Here is a 21,935-nt window from a genome sequence, read left to right on the forward strand (position 1 = left end):
TACTCAGAGATATATACACATACACATACATATATACAATGACCACCTCTCAATATAATCTACTTTCACTAGTTTAAAAAGTATAAGCTGGAGTTAATGTCTTGTCTCTTCCCCACTTTTGAAAGCTACTCTATTCTCTCCCTTGAAATCTTTTCCCATGCCCCCAAACACGACTAGACTTGCAAACACTTAACATCAAAGATACTAGCTGCTGGGGGAAAGATGGCCACTGTCCTCATGAAACTGACATTTTTTATGGTCTCATATAATCTATCTTTATATTTTTATTTGAAGCCTATGTTTTAAGTTAATCTATTTTCCGGAATAATCACTGAGTTGGGAATGGTGGCCTGTATCTGTAATCCCTGTTGCTATGGAGGCTGAGGTTGGTGGATCGCTTGAGTTTGGGAGTCTGAGCTGCCATAGGGTTAAAGCTGATGGAGTGTTTTTCACTTAAGTCCAGAACCAATATGGTGAGCCCCTATCAGTGGAGGGCCACCAGGCTGCTTCATGACAGAGGTCAAAGCTATGTCTGTCAGTACTGGCATCAGGTTGGTGTGCAGCTGCTGTACCTCTAGCTTGGGTGAGATAGGGAGGACCAGTCTCAAAACGTAATAATAAATAATAATAGTTGATGTTTATATGACAATTTAGGGTTTGAAAAGTGTTTTCTATACATTATTTTATTTGATCTTCATAACAGAGTAGGTATTTTTTTTTTTTTTTTGCAGATGAGAAAACTGAGGCTTCCCCATGGTAACACAGCTGGTACAGATTTGAATCCAGGCCTCTCCTTCCAGGTCCAATGGACTCTCTACTACATCCCATCTTTTCTGAGGGGCAGAGGAATGTATCCAAAAGAGAACTGATCTTGCCATCAGGAGATCTAGGCTGACATCCTAGGTCTAATACTTATTAACCATGAGTCCTTGGGCAAGTCATTTAATGCCCCTATGTTACATTTTCTCCTCTGCGAAATGGGGATAATACCAATAGTATCTGAAGGGCCAACCTCCCAGGAATCTGAGGACCTGTGTAAAGCATTTGTAAATCATCCCCTGCTACATAAATGAGCTTTTACAGTTTCCTGGTAATTTCCAAAGCATGCTTTCTTTACTTTGGCTGTCCTCCTCCTCCTCTCATTCCCTTGCCATTGGAACCCAGATTCTGCCCCTGGGACAAAAAGGTGAGCTTTCACCTTGTCGTTTCTGGAATCATGCTTCCACATCACTTCTCAGCCATTCCAGTCCATCCACCATGCACATGTCACCACCCCTCCTCGCTCCTCTTTATATGTTGTCTTCCCCCGCTGGAGTGTAAGCTCCTTGAGGGCTATCCTCAGTGTATGGCAAAGTGTATGGCACACACAGAGTGCTTACTAAATGCTACATCTCTCATCCATTATCACTCTTCAGCCATTTCAGTGAAAGTCACGGGAGAAAGAACCAAATTCTAGTTTCCTGCCATGATCAATCAGCAGTCGACTGCACTCACAAAATAATCGATGTTGCTGATTAGAAGGGACCTCAGAGACTCAGTCTTTCAAATAATAAGGAATCATAGGATCAGAGACTTCAGGCTGAAAGGTAATCAAGAAATATTCTAGTACAACGATCTCATTTTACAGATGAAGGATCTAATGCCCAGGCAGGTTAATTGAAATGCCCAAAGTCACACTGGCATCGATTGGCAAATCAATGATTTAAGTCCAATTCCTCTGACTCCCAATTCAGTAGCTACCACACTACCCTCTTGGGATCTCTGCTATAGCAGCATATTCAATTCAATCATTTATTAAGCACCCATGTTACACCCAGCTTGGAACTAGGGACATGAAGAAATAAGACACAATCTCTGTCTTCAAGGGGTTCATAATAGCTCACATTTATGTGGCAAAGTTCCTTACTTATTATTTTATTGGGGAGGACAAAGAAAAATATATAAATAATAAAAATAGTAGCTAATAGATGAAAAGCACACAGAAGACACCCAGACAAAGGGCTGCGAGTGATTTGGGGGGTGAGGTAGCCTTAACAAGGTGTTTATCTTGTGTCTGTTTGAATCCCTCAGTGACAGGTGCTCACAACCCCTCCGGCAGCTCCTGTTACAAAATCTTTACTTATCTTCAGCTGAAACCTGCCTCTTTGTACACTGTCACCCACTGGTTCTTGTGTCACTTTTGAGATAATGATGATGTTGAGAATAAGAAACAGTAAAAGTAATAGCTGACATTTCTATAGCCCTTTAAGATTTGAAAAGTGCTTTATAATTATTGCTTCATTTTATACTCACCGTCAGTCTGGGGAGTAGGTGCTATCATTATGCCCATTTTACAGAAGAGGAAATGGATGCAGAGAGAGCGTAAGTGACTTATCCAGGGTTAGATAAATGTCTGATTTGAACTCACACCTTCCTTATGTTAAGCACTCTATTTACTAAACCACCTAACTGCCTATAAGATCAAAATGTACACTTCTTAAGGACGAAGATCATTCTTTGTTTTTGTCTTTGCATCCCTACCACAGTGCCTTGTTAGCGGCAGCTAGGTGGCATGGAGGAGAGAGCGCTGGACTTGGAGTCAGGAAATGAATTCAAATCCTGCCTGAGATACTGGTTATGTGACACTGGGCAAGTCACTTAACCTCTGTGATCTTCAGTTTTCTCATCTGTAAAATGGGGATAACAACAGAAGAGACTGTATAATGTAAAGTACCTTACAAATCTTAAACCACATATAAATGCTAATATCATTATTAGGATGCATAATAAACACTTGATAGAAGTTGATTGGATTGGATTGGTCTATGCCATCTTCTGCATGGAATTTAAGTATTTGAAATCAGTAATCACGCCTCTCCTCAGTCTTCTCTACAGATGCTTGTTCATAGGGTTTTAGAGCCAGAAGGGACCTTGAAGGTCATCTAGCCCAACCATTATATTTATTAGATGAGAGAAACTGGGCATCAGGTAAGTATTGTGGCTTGTTCAAGGTCTCACAGTGAACCACTGAGCCAAGACTCGAACCCAGGTCTTCTCACTTCGAATCTAGGTTTCCATTTATGACTCTTCTAGGATAAATATATTCAATGATTAGCACGTGATTGGCATTAATATTCTGTTTTCTATTAAAGACAAACACTCAACATTTTACTAAAACTCTTCTAGGTTTAACACCCAATGATACTAATTATCAGCAGATAAGAAGAAACCAAACACCCAAGACCTTGGGCTTCCAGTTAAGACCCTATAAACAGGAAGCCACAGTTATTTTCTCTGGAAAGAAGGGGATTTGGCCCTGAAGCCCAGCAGGGGCAGTGGGGCTCCTCTGAGCTCCATACGTCCAGCTGAGCTGGCTCCCCGATTTTCAAAACATGCCGAGGTGAGACATTCCTAGGGAAAAAAGGGGGAAGGAAGTTCTCGGTCACACTTACTCCCAAAATTCCATGACGGGTGAGGTGGCATTCTGGAGGGACACCTGGCTGCAGTTACTCATGTTCAGCTTCTGGAACTCCACGCAGCGATCTGCAATGGAAACCAAACAGTGACCCCATAAAGCATATTGGCTTCAGTGAGAAGAATGTGCCAGGGTAGGGAATGAGGGTCGGGGAGAAAGTGGGGCCATTTCACCAGCCTCCTCACTCTAAGCGACCTGACCACAAAGGAGGCTATGCTGTTCTATTTAGCTGAATTCAATTCGATTCAATTCTCTGTTTAAGTTCCTACTAATTCTTGGCACTATGCTAGGACTGGGGATATAAGAGGAATAGAATAGTCCTTGCCCCCAAGGAGCTTATATTACTTCATGTACACAAGTAAGTAAATATGTCCAAGGAATATATTTAATCATGTAAGTTAAAGAAGGGGATCGAATGAACAGCTTGTAGAGGAGGCAGCGCGTGAGACCAACAACATTAGCAATAGCGAGCATTTATAGGGGGCAGTAGGTGGTGCGGTGGATCAGACGCTGGGCATGGAATCAGGAAGGCTCATCTTCATAAATTCATACCTGGCCTCAGACATTTGCTAGCTGCGTGACCCTGGGCAAGTCTTTTAACCCTGTTTGCCTCTGTTTTCTCATCTGTAAAATGAACTGGAGGAGGAAAGGACAAACCACTCTACTATTGCCAAGAAAATCTCGAAGAGGGTCACAAAGAGTTATATATGACTGAAACAGCTGAGCAACAAAATATTAACCAGGACAATGCACTCCAGGAAAGCATGTGGACCCCAAGCAGTGATTGTACCAGTCAGCAATGGGGCTGCTTAGAATTAGGATTAAGGAGGGAGAAGAGGTATCTATGTCCCTGAACTTCATAGTATAGTGGGAAGAACACTGAACTTAAACCCCCTGATGTCTTTTATAAATGAGGAAACTGAAGCTCATTGAGGCTAAGTGACTTTCCCAAGGACATACAGCCAGTCAGTAGCAGAACCAGGACACAAACTCAGATCTTCTCCAAGTTCAGAGAATCAAGTATCCATCAGCCGGCATTACAGAACTGAAGACATTTCTGGAAGAATCTGAGAGATAATCTCATTATAGAATTGTGGGGTCATAGATTTAGAGCAGGAGAGATAATCTAGACCTCTCCTCCCACCTTATACAGAGGAGGAAACTGATGCCCAGACAAGTTAGTGGGTTCTTCAATGGCACACTGGAAGTGTCAGGTCAGAATTTGAATTCAGCTCCTCTGACTTCAAAGCCATTGTTCTTTTAATTAAACCATGGTACCTCCAAAGACAGCAAAGATTTTGGGTTCATTAAAAATGCTATACAATTTTCCAAGTGTCATCTAGCCCTCTCTCTTCTGTTAAATTCTGGACTTGGCTCCATTGTCCATTTGTAGTTTCTGCAGAAGACATACAAATCAATGGACTAATTCAATTGGGCAGTTACTATCTTCATCCACTTTTTTTAAAGAGGAAATCAGGTTTAAGTTACTTATCTAGGGTCATGCAGCTAGTAGGTGCCTGAGGCAGGATTTGAACTCAGGTCCTCCTGACTCCAGGGCTGGTGCTCTATCTACTGTGCTACCTAGCTGCCCTTTCATCCACTTTTCTTGTGTGGATTGTTAGCATGAACTCATTAGAGTAAGGGTTCTTAGCCTAGAAGTCTTTGAACTTGATTTTTATTTTTTAATATTTGGTAACTATTTCAATATAATTGATTTGTTTTGCAGTCCTATGAATTTAAATATATTCCTCTGAGAAGGTATCTATTGGATTCTTCACTAGACTGCCCAGGGCACCCATGACATACGAAAGGCTGAGTCTCCATTTAGAGTGTTGGGGGGGTCTTATCTAGGAGGTTCTCTAGTGGTCCGGAGCTTGATGGAATCAATACAACGTCATCTCTGATCAGGAGCCACTGTAGGACATCATCATCTGTAGGGGCATTTCTTCACTGGACGTTTTCTACTGCAGTAGCAAACACCTTTGGGGAGCTGTTCCACTTGCCCTGTCCTATTTAGTGCCACTTAACACTTCTTTACACAGCAGATAGGGGACTGAGATGTTTAGACTCCAAACACAGAGCATTTTCATCAGGACAGCCTGACTTAATTAGATTTGGCACCAAGCTGTCTGCATATTTGCTTTTGGCCTCTCCTTTGTGGTAATTGCTTTGCCTCAGGTAAACTTCCAGAGGAAATTGGGAGGGTACATGCTGATCCATTTTTCTTTGGGAGTTTCCCATTGTTTGTTTTTAATAGCTTGTTTAAATAAGGCAGATGAAACTTGTACCTGCCGCCCATCTTTCTCATCTTAATCTTTTCTTCTAATTTAGTGCCAGCTTTGCTTTGTTGTAGTACTTAGCACAGTACCTGGAACTAGATGGTACTTAATAAATGCTTGTCTCTTTCCTTTTTTTCTAGTAACCTAATAGTACAATTGCACAATTATCGATAGCTGATTTGAGAGTGACTTCGACATCTGTAACATGTCTGTAACAAGGTTTTCTCCCCTTTAGCCATCTTATCTAATATGGTTGATTTCTCTTTTTTTGGGTAATGCTCAGTGTTTCCCATGTCCAGCACTTTTCAACCAAATGACGCCTCAAAAGCTCTCAAATGGACCTATGATCTAAATGATGCGGTTATTTCTTCCAATGCAATAGGTCACACTCAATTCACTCCTGCCCATCCTGTGGGATTCATGCCTATGTTCTCCCAAAACTTCTCCAGAGGTCCTCTAGAAATATAACTGTCAAAATAGAAGATCTTAGAGCTGGAGGAAACACACCTCCAGGGGCTATTTATTCCCTGTCCCCATCCTCAGCTGTATTGCATATAAGGTATAGGGTGGAAGGGCGGGGATGTACCATGTTACAGTCCTTAAGGGAAGCATATTTTCTCCAAGAACATATTCATAATATGTAGATGTTTCATTTTTAAATAGCTTTTGTCTTTTTAGTATTTTTTAAACAAGTTTTTTGCCTGGTACCTAGATGGATGTAGTGTTGGACCTGGAGTCAGGAAGTTGATGTTATAACACATTCAGTCGTTCTCAGTCCTGACCAACTCTTTGTGACCCCATTTAAGGTTTTCTTGGCAAAGATAACTGAAGTGGTTTGCCATTTCTTTCTCCAGCTCATTTTACAGATGAGGAAACTGAGGCAAATAGGGTTAAGTGACTTTCCCAGAGTCACAGTAAGTATCTGAGGCCAGATTTGAACTCACAAAGCTGAGACTTCCTAACTCAAGGCCTGGCTTTCTATCCACTGTACCACTTAGATGTCCTGAAATAAAAAGACCTGAGTTCAAATCTGTCCTTGGACATTCTGGGGAAAGTCATTTAACTTCTGTTTGCCTCAGTTTCCTCCACTGTGAAACAGGGATGGTAATAATAGCATGTACCTCCCAGAGTTTTTGCGAGAATCAAATGAGGTAATATTTATAAAGAACTGAGCACAGTGCCTGGAACAGAGTAAGTACTTAATAAATGCTTGTTTCCTTCCTTCCTTCCTTTCTTATTTCTTATCCCTGAAACATTTTTTCCCAACATATTTTTCATCTTCCTTTGTGCTCATCATTTCATTGAAGTCAGAGAGTAATCAAAGATATATGTCAGTTTAATCTGGAGGATCTCATTGAGTTCTTCAGAAGGATTTCCAACTTCCTCATCATCAGCAGCAGATGGTGGGGAGCAAGCTGTTCTTCATAAACTTTCTGGTGGTCTTTTGGACATTTCTTTAATGAGAAATGTCTGGCTGGATAAAATGGCACCTCCTCCACTTCCCCTCCTCTCATGCCCTTCTAAACCCTCTGCATTTCTAACTTCCAGACTTAGTATTCAGCTGAAACTGTTCTGTGCAAAGTCATCAGTGATCTCTTCCTGGTTACTCTCTTCTCTCTGCCTTTTTGTGATTCTGCTCCTCCCCTCTCCTCTCCTCTCCTCTCCTCTCCTCTCCTCTCCTCTCCTCTCCTCTCCTCTCCTCTCCTCTCCTCTCCTCTCCTCTCCTCTCCTCTCCTCTCCTCTCCTCTCCTCTCCTCTCCTCTCCTCTCCTCTCCTCTCCTCTCCTCTCCTCTCCTCTCCTCTCCTCTCCTCTCTCTTGTTCTCCCACTGGCTCTCTCACTTCCTCCCTCCTCTCTTTTCTTCTCTCTCTCTCGGTCTCTCTCTTTGTCTCTCTTCCTCTTTTCTTCTCTCTCTGTCTCTCTGTCTCTCTTTCTCACTTCTCTGACTTTTCCTTTTCAGTCTATATTCCTGGATCATTATCCACTCAAGCCCACTCTCTATTCCCTTCTCTCTAGATTCGTCTCAATGGTTCCCATAGATTCAGTTGTCTTATCTATGCAAATGATATCCAGATCTATAGCCAACCATGGTCTCCCTCCTGAAAGACTGTATTTCCAACTATCTCCTGGACATTTTGTACTGGAGGTCACATGGATACCCCAAACTCAACATGTTCAAAACAGAACTCAAAACCTTCCCCTCTTCCAAGATTTCCTGTTACAATCAATGGCATCACCTTGCTTCCAGTTCCTAAGTTTGCAGTTTTGGTGCCATCCCCAGCTCTCCCCCCTCACCCATCCCACATATCCAATTAATTGTAGATATTCTGTACAACATCTCTTACAAACATCTCCTTCTCTTCATTCCCAAAGCAATCACCCCAGTTCAAGCTTTCTCCATGTCTTGCCTGGGCTATTACAATTGATGTCCAATTGTACTCCCTGCCTAAAGTCATTCCCCTCTCCAGTCCAACTTCCACACTACTGCCAAAGGGATTTTGCTAAAGCTCAGATCTGATCACATCACTTCCCTTTTCAATAAGTTTCAGTGGTTCTCTGTTACCTTAAGGATCAAACACAAAGTCCTCTATTTTGCATTTAAAGCTTTTTACAACCTGGACCCTTCAAATAATTTAACACATTACTCTCCTCAACTGATGCACCATTTCTCCTCCCTATGCTTTTTCATGGGTTGTCCCCAATTCCTGGCATGTTCTCTTTCATAAACTCTGACTCTTAGATTCCCCTGATTTCTTCAAGATTCCACCTAAGCACTACCTCCTTCAGGAAGTCTAAGAATGTATTTCCTCTTCAAGTATTAGGAAATTGCAGAGTTGGAAGAAACTTCAATCATCATCTATTCCAACCCATACCAAAAAAATAATCCCCTCTATGATACTCTAGACAAGTGTTCACCCAGTCATTGCTGAGAGATTTCAAGTGAGGGGGAACCCACAATCTCTTAAGAATTTCCATTTTCAAATCATTAATCATCAGAAAGTTTTTCCTTCTGTGAAACCTAAATTTGCCCCAATGCAACTGCCAAACATTGCTCCAATTTCTGTCCCTTGAGACAAATCATAACAAATCTAATCCCTCTTCCGTGTTACAGTCCTTTAGATACTTGAAAAAAGAAATCATGCCTTCCCTCCACGCCACCCCCCCGCCCTGAATCTTATCTTCTTCAAGCTAAATATACCTCATTTCATATGACATGAACTCAAGGACTTCCGCCATCTTGTTTATGCCCTTCTGAATTCTTTCCAGTTTATACCGCACTCCAGCATAGCTACAAATAGGGAATTATCCTGGGCTCATTAAGAGAGGATTTCTGGTTCCTACCTGTATTCCACTCATGCCCACAGGTGGCCCAGGGTAGCTCTGTGGTGAAACAATTGAACAGGTAGAAAACAGCCCATGCTAGAATGATGATGTAGTACACATTTAAGTGGGCCTCAATCACTTGAGTTGCATAGCCAATGCCTAAGGAGGGAAAACAAGAAACAGATCTCAATCATTCAATCCTTTCACCCTTCTCAAGGCTCCCAGCCACGGTTCTCAATTTCACACTTTTCATTTGATTTAATTTATTTAATTTCAATTTTATTCAGTTCAATTCAATTCAACAAAAATGTATTAAGTGCCTACTATAGTCAAGATACTACACACAATTCCCACCCTTGAAAAGCTTAAGTTCTCCCGGGGAGGGGAGGAGTAGCTTTAACATTACTCGTACATCATATAGAACAACCATATGCACACAAATATGAACATTATACACATATATACATACTCACATATAATATTAATTCATTCAAGAAATTATTAAGCACCCACTATGTGCCTGGCATCCCTACAGAGCAGGAAGGAACAGGCACACACAGTAAAAGCTATGGTTAAAGGTACTAAGAAATGGATCCATTGACAGAACAGAGCTTTGGCTATGAAGATGATCATTAGGTATGGGGGTAAGGGGTAGGGGCCAGGAAACAAAAATGTAAAAGATAACACCATCTACTATTATGATGGCATTAAGTTTAGTATTCTTTTCTCCCAGAAAATAAGATTGTTAATATCTTTAGAGTCAGGAAACATTCAATCCTGTGTCCCACTGCATCTGTTTCTCCTGCCCAATCATTAGGGTATATAATAGCAGTAAAGGGAACTAGGGACCTATATATGCTAAAGTGCTAACAGTAGCCTTATTCATTATAGCAAAAATGACTAGAAACATTCAGTTATTCTCTGACTGTATAGTAAATGGAAGGGATGAAAAATTCTTGCATCATAAGAAATGATATGTGAACCTTCAATGAAGCAAGCATACACATGCTTACAGATACATATCCAATACATAGTATACATACGTAGCCACATGTCTATATATGTGCATATGAGCATAGATAAACATATACTACATGCATATACACAGAGAGAAATGTATACATGTACCCAGGTCCAAAGTGGGCCCTCTAGCTAATATACAAGGAAGTTGCCTCTGATACATTCTAGCTGTAGGTCCATAGGGAAGTTATTTAACCTCTCAGTCCCCAGCAATTCCCTAAGATTATAATTACTGACTACACTTATAGGCCCCATGTAGGAATTAAAGACCACTAATGTGGCCTTTCCATGCTAAAAGTTCCCAACCCTAATGAAATCATAGTACCAGATTAAAAAAATACACATATAAATATAAACAATAGACATATGTATGGTCACATATACATGTACAAATTTATAATCATGCGTATATGCATGTATATGTGCATATATCTGTGTGTATATAAATACTATATATTTATAAACATATGTATATTATTGATCCTGAAACTTACCTTCAAACAAAGGGCAAATCTTCCTCCAGCATGTAATGCCACCTTCACTAGTAAACTGTCCCAGGGCTGTCTCCAGGAAAAACACAGGTATTCCACAGCATATAAAAAACACCACATATGGAATCAGGAAAGCACCTGTAACAAAATACAGCCAAAGGAAATCAGTTCACTAAAACTGCTTCAAAACTTAGCATTCTCTGAGCTTCAAAATCTACTTGCACATATTTCGAAGATTTGAGCAGTGAATTCAGCTACCAGTATGTCTTTATTCACTCTTAAAAAACTGTATTTCTTCTTTCCCTCCCCAGATATGCTCTTGCTTTTAAAAAGATCACCTTTACCCATGAAGTGAACCAACTATAAATGATCTTTTCCATAAGAAAAGGCTTTCAGAAGGCTGTGTGTTATGGCATTGATCAGACATAAAATAGTTAAATATCTTTCTAGTGGGGAGCCCATAAAGAGAAAAGTATTAAAGAGGGTGCAATAAAGCTGACTTTTAATTCATTTGGAAAAAGTGATTATGTGGAAGATGGAGGATTAGAGGCAATCCAGTCGAACTCTTTCAACGCTTTCCTCCAAACAACTTTAAAATAACACCTCGAATCAAGTTTTGAAGTGGCAGAGCCAACAAAAGGTCAGGGTGAGACATTTTTCCTGGCTAAGAAAATTTAGGAGGTCAGCAGGTGAAGTTTATGATACCAGGATGGAAACCTGTCTGGCGTTCACAAACATGGAAGCAACAAGTGACCTCAGCAACAGCAGTAGCAGCTTCAGGAGCTCTCAGCCTAGAGACAGTAAGGGAGTTGGACAACTGTTCAGAAAGAGATTACAGAGGACCCTATGTTGGCACTGGGTACAGCTGCCACTGATGAGCAACTCTATTGCCCACAGTTCCAGAGTGAAGAAGAGGAATGGGAATTTGACAAAAGGGAGCAGGGGCCCTGGTCACATTCCAAGGCAAAGAGAGTGCTAGCACTTGTGGCTGCAGAGGACCAGGATTGCTTACTGGGTAAAGTTCAGTGTCAACCAGGACAGCAATGACTATACCTCTCCCAGGCAAGCACCAAAAACTTGCAGCACCCCGCCCCCACCCCCACCAGAACTAGCTCTGAAAACAGCAGCAAAAAAGCCTGAAGCTTGGGACAATGGCTTGCCATATCCAGGTGAGAAGAACCCAACTTTAACATAAAGTTTAAAGTTAAGAAATAGGCTGAAAAGATAAGCAAACAATGACAAAAATAATTTCACCATAAAAGCTACTACAATGGCAGGGAAGACTGAGACACAAACTCAAAAGAAGACAACAATGTGAAAACAGCTACAAACAAAGCCTCAAATAAAAAAATGCTAATTGGATTCAAACCCAACATGAAATTCCTGAAAGAGTTAAAGAAGGATGAGAGTGGTAGAGCAAACAACCAGGAAAAGAAATGAGAATGACGAAAGAAAATTATGAAAATGGAATTAACACTTTGGTTTTGAAAAAAAAGAGGCATGAAAAATATTTAAAAGAACATATTAAAAACAGAATTGGCCTAATGGTAAAAGAGGCACAAAAATCACTGAAGAAAAGAACTCCTTAAAAACAGAATTGGCAAAATGGAAAAAGAAGTACAAAATCTTACTAAAAGATAATTCCTCAAAAATTAGAATAAGGGTAAGTAGAAGCTAATGACTCCCTGAGAAATCAAGAAACAATAAAAACAAAGTCAACAGAATTAAACAAAATGGAAGAAAATGTGAACTATCTCATCAGAAAAACAGATAACTTGGAGAACAGATCAAGAGGGTCAGAGAACCTGCAGCCTCAAGTCCACATGTGGCCCTCTAGGTTCTCAAGTGTGTCCCTTTGACTGAATCCAAACTTCACAGAATAAATCCCCTTAATAAAAGGATTTGTTCTGTAAAATTTGGACTCAGTCAAAAGGCCACACTTGAGGACCTAGAAGGCTGCATGTGGCCTTGAGGCCACAGGTTCACTACCCCTGGATCAAGGAGAGATAATTTAAGAATTATTGGACTACCTGAAAGCCATGATCAAAGAAAGAACATGGCATATTTTGAGAAATTATAAAGGAAAATTTCCCCTATATCTTAGATTTGGAGAGAAATGGCATTGAAAATATCCATTGATCACCTCCTAAAAGAGCTCCCAATATGAAAACTCCCAGGAATATTATAACCAAAATCCCAAAGAGAAAATACTCCAAGCATCCAGAAAGAAACAATTAAAACATTGTGGAGCCACAGTCAGGATCACACAAGATTTAGCAGCTTCCACATTAAAGGATAGAAGGGATTAGAATATGATACTCTGAAGGCAAAGAACCTAGGATTACTATCAAGAATAACCTACCCAGGAGAACTGAGTATAATCCTTTGGGGGGGCATGGATATTTAATGAAATAGAGGACTTTCAAGCATTCCTGATGAAAAGAGCAGAACTGAATAGAAAACTGAACATTCAACCACAATATTCAAGAGAAGCATATAAAAGTAAACATAAAAGAGTAATCATAAGATTTTCAATAAAGTTAAACTGTTTACTTTCCTATGTGGGAAAATGATACATGTACCTCCTAAGAATTTTATCATTATTAGAGCAGCTAAAAGAAGTTCACATAGACAGAAAGCATGGATATTAATTGATTAAGTTGGAATAATTTCCAAAAAAAGTGAGGGGTGAGAAAGAGGGATGCACTGGGTAAAGAGGGAAAAGAGAGGTAGAATGGGGAAATTTTCTCACACAAAAGAAGTGTTCATGGAAGAGCTTTTATATGGGAAAGGAAAATAGAGAGGAGTGGAAGGCAATACTAGAACCTCACTCTCATCAGAATTGATTCAAAGAGGGGAAAATACAAACACACACACACTCACACTCATATATACACTCAGTTGTGTATAGAAACGTAACTTACCTGATAGGGAACTAGGAAGGGAAGAGGATAAAAGAAAGGAGGATGATAACAGGGAGGACAGATTAAGGGAGGCAGTGGTTAGAAGCAAAACAGACTTTTGAGAAGGGACAGGATAAAAGACATACGCAGAGAGGAAGAAATGGAAGAAAATGGAATGGAGAAATACACAGTTGGTAATTGTAACTGTGAATGTGAATGGGATGAACTCACCCACAAAATGGAAGTGGATAGTAGATTATAAATCAGATTATAATCTCAATATGTTGTTTGCAAGAGACACACTTGAAACAGAAAGACACATACCGAGTTAAAACAAAGGGCTGGAGTAGAATCTATTTCAGCAGAAATTTTAAAAAGGGGATATCAATAATGATCTGACAAAGCAAAAGCAAAAATAGGTCTAATTAAAAGGGATAATCATGGGAACTACATTTTGCTAAGAGGTACCAGACAATGAAGTAATATAAAATTTTTTTTATAAGTTTCTCTGATAAAAGTATCCTTTCTCAAATATGTACCAACTATAGAACTGAGTCAAATTTATAAAAATAAAAGCCATTCCCTAATTGGTAAATGATCAAAACTTATGAACAGGCAGTTTTCAAAAGAAATCAAAGCTATCTATAGTCATATGAAAAAAATGCTCTAAATTACTGTTGATTAGAAAAAGGCAAATTAAAACAGCTCTAAGGTGCTACCATAAATCATAAATTCTGGAGGGAATGAGGGAAAAATAGGTACAGTAATGAACTATTGTTTCAGTAGTGAACTGGTCCAAACATTCTGGAGAAGAATTTGGAACTATGCCCAAAGGGTTATAAAACTGTACATACTCTTTGATCCAGTAATACCACTACTATGTCTGTATCCCAAAGAGATCAAAGAAAAAGGTGAAAGACCTATATGTATAAAAATATTTATAGCAGCTCTTTTTGTGGTGGCAGAGTTGGAAATCAAGGGAATGTTCAACAATTGGGGAATGGCTGAACAAGTTGTGGCATATGATTGTGATGGAGTACTATTGTGCTGTGAGAAATGACAAGGGGGATGGTTTCAGGAAAACATTGCAAGACATATATGATCTGATGCAAAGTGAAGTGAGAAGAGCTGGGAGATCTTTTTGTACAGTATTAGTAATGTGATGATGACCAACTGTGAAATACTTGACTACCATGATCAATACAATGATCCAAGGCAAACCCAAAAGATTCATTATGGAAAAAATGCTATCCACCTTCAGAGAGAGAACCGATGAACTCTGAGTGCAAACTAAAATATAATTTTCTCACCTTCATTTTTCTTGCTTTTTGGAAATATAGCTAATGTGGAAATGTTTTACATGATTTTACATGTACAATTGATATCACATTGCTTGCCTTTTCAGTGAGTGTAGGAGAGGATGAGGGGAAAGGGAAATAATTTGGAACTCAAAATTTTAAAAGAAAAGAATGCTTAAAATAAATAATAAAAACTAAAATATTTGTTTAAAAAGAGATTATGTGGATTTGGAATAGGGCAATGAAACTGTTTATATCCTTTGACTCACCTACTTGGGCATATAATCTGGAGAGGTCAATGAGAGAAAGAAAGGTCTCATATATACTGAAATATCCATAGAAGCATTTCACGTGCGTACGTGTGTGTGTGTGTGTGTGTGTGTGTGTGTGTGTGTGTGTGTGTGTGGCAGTGCAATATGCATCTCTTCACAAAACAAAACTATAAACAAAAGGTTGTCTATAAGTGGAGGACTAGATGCAGAAATTTGGAGCATGAATGTAATGGACTACTATACCACTATAACCACAAATTTAAAGAATTCAGGGAATTGTAGAAAAACTTGTATGAGCTAATATAGCATGAATTAATAGAGTTAGAATTAATAGAGTGAATTAAATAGAACTAGATACATAATATACCCAATGACTAAAGTAATGTGAATGAAAACAATAAAAGATGATAGAATTCAGATAAATTACAATGACCAATGTTAGTCCTCGAGAACAAATACTGAAACACATTCCGTTGAGAGGACTATGGGAGTGGAATGTTACATATTCTGCCAGATATGTTTGTTTTGTTAACAGGTTTTCCTTAATTATTTTGCCTTGTTACAAAGAAGAGTTAAGGTGGAGGGAAGTATGGTTAATTGAGAAATGAGTATGTTGCTAAAGAAAAAAGGTACCAATAAATCTTTAAAGAAAAGAAATAGTGGTTCTTGTTCTCTCTCTTTCTCTCTCTCTCTCTCTCTCTCTCTCTCTGCAGGATTCTTTGAATCATTCCACCTATATAATAAATTAAAACAATCTGTCAAATGAAGGTCATTGCACCGAAGTAAGTCACCTTAAAAAAACAGGGCTTAATCTCTGGTTATAGAAGCAGCATATTGGTGGAATAGATAAAATGCTGGGCTTAGAGACAGAAAGAACTAAGTTCAAATCTCACCTGTCACTATTAGCAATAGGACCCTGGAGAGTTCATTTAATCTCTGTATCTCATGGAACTACTGAGGAAATCATATATCTTTGTGCCTCTGCTCATTCTTTTAATCTGTTTGGTGAGTACGGATGTTACCTAATAGCTAGATAGAATGTAAGCTTCTTGGGGGTTAGGGACTACTTCCTTTTAATCTTTGTATCATCTTCATCTGGTGTAAATAGGTGCTTAATAAATGCCTGTCAATTAAATGATTGATCTAGCCATCTGCTGGCTGCCTAGGCAGACAGTAGTTCCTTCAAGACAAAAGAGTCCTCTTCATTCAGTTGATGCTACAATGAGTAAACCTAATCTCTGAATTTTTCAGTGGTCAAACCCATTTCAATATTTCACATTAGCCAAGAGTTACACTGACTTGCTAAAGTGATTCAACAAGTAAATTTGTTTAAACATAGAAAAAAATCGATAAGTGCCATCTCTCTGCTAAGCAAAAAAAAAAAAAGTTGCGTTTCATTTTGGGGGAAGTGGTTCAACATTGTACATCATTATGTAATTTTTTAAAAGCAAAATGCCACCTGATATTTAGTATGTGATCTAACCATGCATCTTGAGCTTTTAATAAGACCCAAAGCCCTTTGTCCAGTTCAATGACAAGAGAACACATATTTAAAAGGTCCTTCTGACAACCCATCCGAGATGAAAATATAGGCATACGTGCATACATAAACATATGTCTATACATGTATGTGCATGTGTGTGCACATACACCCAAGGGAATGTTTGGGGACATCAGCTTAAAAGCAAAATACCTAGAATCATGCAAATGTTACAGAGGGAGAAGAGACTTTACAGATCCTCTTATCCAACCCCTTTTATAGATGAAGAAAATAAGACAGGAGTAGTGAAATGTCTTACTGGAGTGAGCAAGTCGGTGGCTGAGCTGAAGTCTCCTGGATCTCTATGAGAGCTTTTCCCACTATAGAATGCCATTGGACTTTCTCAGTGAAACTTTTCCTTCTGTATTTTTATGCTAGAATTTGGAAACCTGCTGTGGCAGTGAGCACCAAAGTATTAAAGCAAAATTTTTCTAATTGGTTAATTACCAGCTCCCTTTTCTTTCACATAGCAAAGTATTATAGAACTTATTTTAGAATACAGGAAATGTGTATGCAGTCATTTTGGCAGAGGATGAGTTAACTGTTTTGCTATTATTTTCTCCAAAACAATGTTTTTAAAATTTATCTTTTGGTCCAGATATTCGATCTTTGTTGTTGGAAGCTTCCCCCTTATTCAAATTGACAAGGCATCTGTAACTTAGAGACCTGTGTGGGATACTGAGAGGTGAAGGCATTCTCCATGGTCTCATAGCGTGTGTGTGAGTGTGTGTGTGTGTGTGTGTGTGTGTGTGTGTGTATGTGAAAGAGAGAGAGAGAGAGAGAGAGAGAGAGAGAGAGATGAGAGAGATGGGGGGAGCAGGAGATGAACTCAGGACTTTCTATGTTCCTTCACCCATTATACCCAGTACTAGGACATAATAAGGAGAGGTTTTTGACATGACACCAAATTGGATAACTCAGAGATTAGAATCAGAGCATTGGCAATGGCTTTCTCACAGCAGAAGGCAGGACGGCAGTTTTGCTTCCCAGACCTAGCTCTCATACAAACACTGTTAAAGCCCCCTCATTACCAGTGCTGAGCAGACTCAGATCAACTTGCTCTATTTATGCAAGTCTCAAAAGAAAACAGCTCAAACCAAGAAGTGGCCCTTCTCTTCTGTTCTCACCATTCCACTGGCACAGAAAGAGCCTTGAGAAATAGGCTTTGGACAGATGGAAAACATCCTATATGCAAAATGAACTATTTGAGTGTGTTGTGTTTGGTTTTTTTTAAGGCAGTGTCACTATAACAAAATTGGGAAAAAACATCCGGTGGGTTTGTAGAAATCTTGTAGAAATCATGCAAACAAGGTTTGTGGGATTTTTTTTTGGTGGTGGTGGAGGCAACTTCCAATGAGTACTCTATCAGATGGGTGTCCTGACAAGTGGCGGTTCATTAAGATCCGAAGAGTGTTCAAATAGTTAATAAACATTGATTGTCTCAGCAAGGGGGACAGCAGGGGACAGAGGGAGGGATAGCATTTGAAACTCAAAACTTTCCAAAAATTTAAAAATTGTTTTAACACGTAATTAGGGGAAACATAACATGTATTACAATAATAGTAAAATAGTAACAATAGTAAAAATCAATATTAATAGTAACTAGGATTTGTATAGTGCTTTAAGGTTTGCAAAACACTTCTCCATTTTACAAATGAGGAAACTGAAGCAGATAGAAGGTAAATGATTCTCTCAAATTTGCAGCTAGTGTCTGAGGCAAATTTTGAACTCAGCTCTAACTGTGAATCATCTTCTTTTTCCGGGACTGAATTTATTGATCCCTGATGACTCTATTTCTTCACCATGAAATCTATTTTTTTAAAAAGCCTTACAAATAATTGCTAAATAAAAAATTGGACCCAGTAGTCCCAAGTAGTACACTGATACTAAATAATAACAAATTAAGTGCCTTCTTTTGCTTTTGCTGTGGGTGGCTGTTTTTGCAAGACTAGCTAAGACTCACTGTACCATCTCCACAGCGCTATACATCCAAGGTGGAATAGTAAAGGGCCTGGAAATGCAGTATCTAATCAAATCCCATCATTTTATGGATAAGAAATCTGATACTGGCAGAAGGAAGAGACTTGAACAATCACCTCAAAGTGGTACCCACCTAACCACCTCTTTGAGCTATCCAGTCAATGTAACTTTTGGGTACTATGAGGCTCTTTGTAAAGAGCACAGATAGTCAACTGGTCCCTCTTATCCCTATTGAAGAGAAATCTGTCTTCTGTATGGGCTTCATGTTCTGGCTATTCTTTCTGTCCTCTAGGGAAGAAATAAGTAGTAGGACCTTTTGGTAGTTTTTTTAGAAGTTGGACCTCTGTATGATAATAGTTTTTTTATTTAGTATCTGTGGATTGAGAAATTCATAAATTTACATTTATTCATCAAAACAATATCTATAAACATTTGAAAAATAGTAATACATATGTTAGTAGAAAGGCATATTATTTAGTCTACAGAAGGAATATTCACTTAGTTATGGATTCCCTGAGTCAACTGTGCAAGCCTCCTAGGGGTGAAGGGAAAACACTAGGGGTGGCAGAAGTTCCATTTTTTCCCCCTGTGATATTTCCTTCACAGCTGCTGAGACCTTGAAGCACTTTTTGGGGGGTGGGGTGGGGGTGGAATGGGACAAGGACAGATTGAGCCACTTGTTGCTACCCTCCCCTAATTAAAGTTCCTTCTCTTTCATCGCCTGTCATGAGGCGAGCAGGTCTGAGGAAATGAAGGCTCAGCAGCATGCCTAGAAAAGTCATTTTCTTCCCTCCATACATAGTCAAAACATGTTAGAAGACAGCATAGAAATAAACCAGCCAGCCAAGGCCAGAGGAGTCAAAGAAGTTGCTTAAGATGACACAGCTACCAGTGGTCATGAATGTACCTCAGGTCTCCTGATATTCAGTCTAAGACACTCCATCTCTAGGCTCCAACCATTTTCACTGGCTGTTCTCCATGGGAATGCTCTTCCTCCTCTTCTCTGGTTTCTGACTTTCTTCAAGTCCCAGCTAAAATTTCCTCTTCTATATGAAGACTTTTCCCAGTTCTTCTTAATTCTAGCACCTTCCCTTTGTTGGCTATTTCTTATTTATCTTGTATATAGCTTGTTTGTACATAATGTACATAATTGTTTACGCATTGTCTTTCCCATTACCTTGTGAGCTCCTCTAGGGTAGGGACTACCTTTTGACTTTCTTTGTGGTCCTCAATCCTTAACAAAGTGCCTGGCACACAGTAGGTACTTAATAAATGCTTATTGACTGACTGACTGGTTATACTAGGACACCAGATTGCCTTTATTACTCTTCCTACCACTACTAGCAGACACACATATGAGCCCAGGGATTGCAACGTCTTTGTACAAATGTTACCTTTTATCTTCACAACAACCTGGTCAGTTGGGTTCTATAGGGCTAGCAGCTTCAGCCCCTTCATTTTACAGATGAAAAAAACTGAGGCCCACAGAGATTAATTGACTTACCACACAGATTGTAACCATCAGAGGCAGGAATTAGAACCAGATTCTCTGACTCCAGAGTCGGGATTCTTTCTATGGACCTTTAACCTCTTATGGACCTTTCCTAACCCTCTTCCCTCTCCAGCATGCTTTCAAATACAGTGAACCACTTTATTGCTCAGGCATACATAGACAGGGATTTTATTTGAGGTGGTGATGGGAAGGGGATTGGGAATTGACCATACCTCATATGAAATTAACACGGTTGAGAGAGTGAATTAACAACTTTTTTTAAGGGGTGGGTCAGGGAAGTACACTTCTTTCTTTCTAAAGATTAAATAGTATTTTAATGGCCAAACAATATCTGGGATCTGGGTAGATGTGTACCTGAAATCTCGACAGATATTTACAGGTAGACCAAGGTGGTAATTTTGCCTAAATGTAAGTGTGTGTCTCTGTACGATCAGTTAAAAAATAAAAATCTTGGCTTCAAGTGTGTGTATTCTCGTACTCAAAAGTAAGGTTTCTGTGGTGCAAATCATAGTCCAATCCAAAAGAGCAAGCTTGTATTAAATGCCCAAGATGTACCAGGCATTGTAAAGACCCAAATTAAATAGTTCCTGCCCTCAAGGAACTTAACTTTGCGCTGGGCTAGCATTAGAAGGCTATATAAGTGATGGGGAGTGGGGTGGGGGTGGGTGTGTTAATTGTAGACAATGCCATTCAAGTCTCTCTCGCAGATATGTCTCGCAGCAACACACTCACGTAAACTACTCTCAGGTAGGAAAGTGGCCAGTCAGCAGATATTTCCCTAGAGTGAGTGTCCCGTCCCGGCAGGGCTAAGTGGAGGACACCTCCCCTCTCCCAGTTCCCCTCTTCCCCCTTCCGACGCTTTCCCTTTCCGCAGCCCCCCTTCCTCCAGCTCCTGGCTCTGCTAGAGTAGAATCCTGACCAAGGGCCTCAGACCCCTCCTTTCCTGCCCCGCGCGCCCCTCCCTCACCTCCTCCGTTCTTGTAGCACAGGTAAGGGAAGCGCCACACGTTGCCCAGCCCGATGATCTCGCCCGCCACGCTCAGCACAAACTCCACCTTGTTGTTCCAGTGGCCCCGCTCATGGACCTTCTTGTCGCGGCTGGGCACCAGGCTGGCACTGGAGGCCTCGGGGTCCCGCGCCTCTTCCGCTGCTTTGCCATTGCCTATGGGCAGCGCCTTCTCAGCGGTCATGGCTCCGGGCGCACGGACCGATGGTGGGACTGTCGGACCGACGTTGGGACGGTCGGGCGGATTGGCAGCCCTGGTGCTGGGCGAGAGCGGATCGGAAGAGCGCACTGGCGGTGGTGGCTCCCCGGGTCCCTGGCACTGCGGGGCCGCCCCGGGAGGGCTGGGTTTTCTGGAGGCACTGGGGAGGGGGGAGAGAGGAGGAAGAGGGGGAGGGGGCCTGGAGGGCGGGAGGCGTGGAAAGGGCAGATGGGCGGCGGGGGAAGACAAGTTGGCAGGATGGGAGACCGTGCCAGGGACGGGGGAAGGCACAGAATCTGGCGAGCTCAGGGAGCGCACGGCCCGAGCCCTTCGCTGGGGATCCAGGGTGGGCAGCCTTCCTCAGGCTTAGCTTGTCTCCCGTCTCCTCCCCTCTGCTCCTCTCGCCTCGTCTCTACTACGGACTTGGTTGGGTTCGGCTCGGCTTAACGGGGTAGCCCCGTAGTGGCGGTGGGGGCGGGGGCGGGTGCACTAGCTCTCCCGCCTCCCTCTTATTCTCCCTCTCTCCCTCCTCCCCTCGCGCCCTCCCCGGCTTTGGCTCGGGCAGCTCAGTTTCTCACCCACGAATGTGGCTGCTCCCAGCGCACTCTGCAGGCAATGCATCACCCGCGGAGAGTGGCGGAGCAGCCAGACCTGTCC

General features: G+C 40.8%; 1 protein-coding gene across 1 annotated transcript in view; it reads right to left on the reverse strand.

Annotated features, from left to right (window-relative positions):
- Window positions 1-21,697, reverse strand: part of SLC6A11 (solute carrier family 6 member 11) — a 174,503-nt gene extending 152,806 nt beyond the window's left edge. The window contains exons 1-4 of the mRNA XM_036737659.1: window positions 21,041-21,697; window positions 10,571-10,705; window positions 9,075-9,215; window positions 3,432-3,522 (exon numbers count right to left, since the gene is read on the reverse strand). Of these exons, the coding sequence (XP_036593554.1) occupies window positions 3,432-3,522; window positions 9,075-9,215; window positions 10,571-10,705; window positions 21,041-21,263 (590 nt within the window). The 5' untranslated portion in view covers window positions 21,264-21,697. The remainder of the gene's footprint in view (window positions 1-3,431; window positions 3,523-9,074; window positions 9,216-10,570; window positions 10,706-21,040) is intronic.
- Window positions 21,698-21,935: the final 238 nt, after the last annotated feature.

Source organism: Trichosurus vulpecula, chromosome 9 (genome assembly GCF_011100635.1).
Source record: "Trichosurus vulpecula isolate mTriVul1 chromosome 9, mTriVul1.pri, whole genome shotgun sequence".
Classification (NCBI taxonomy): Eukaryota; Metazoa; Chordata; class Mammalia; order Diprotodontia; family Phalangeridae; genus Trichosurus; species Trichosurus vulpecula.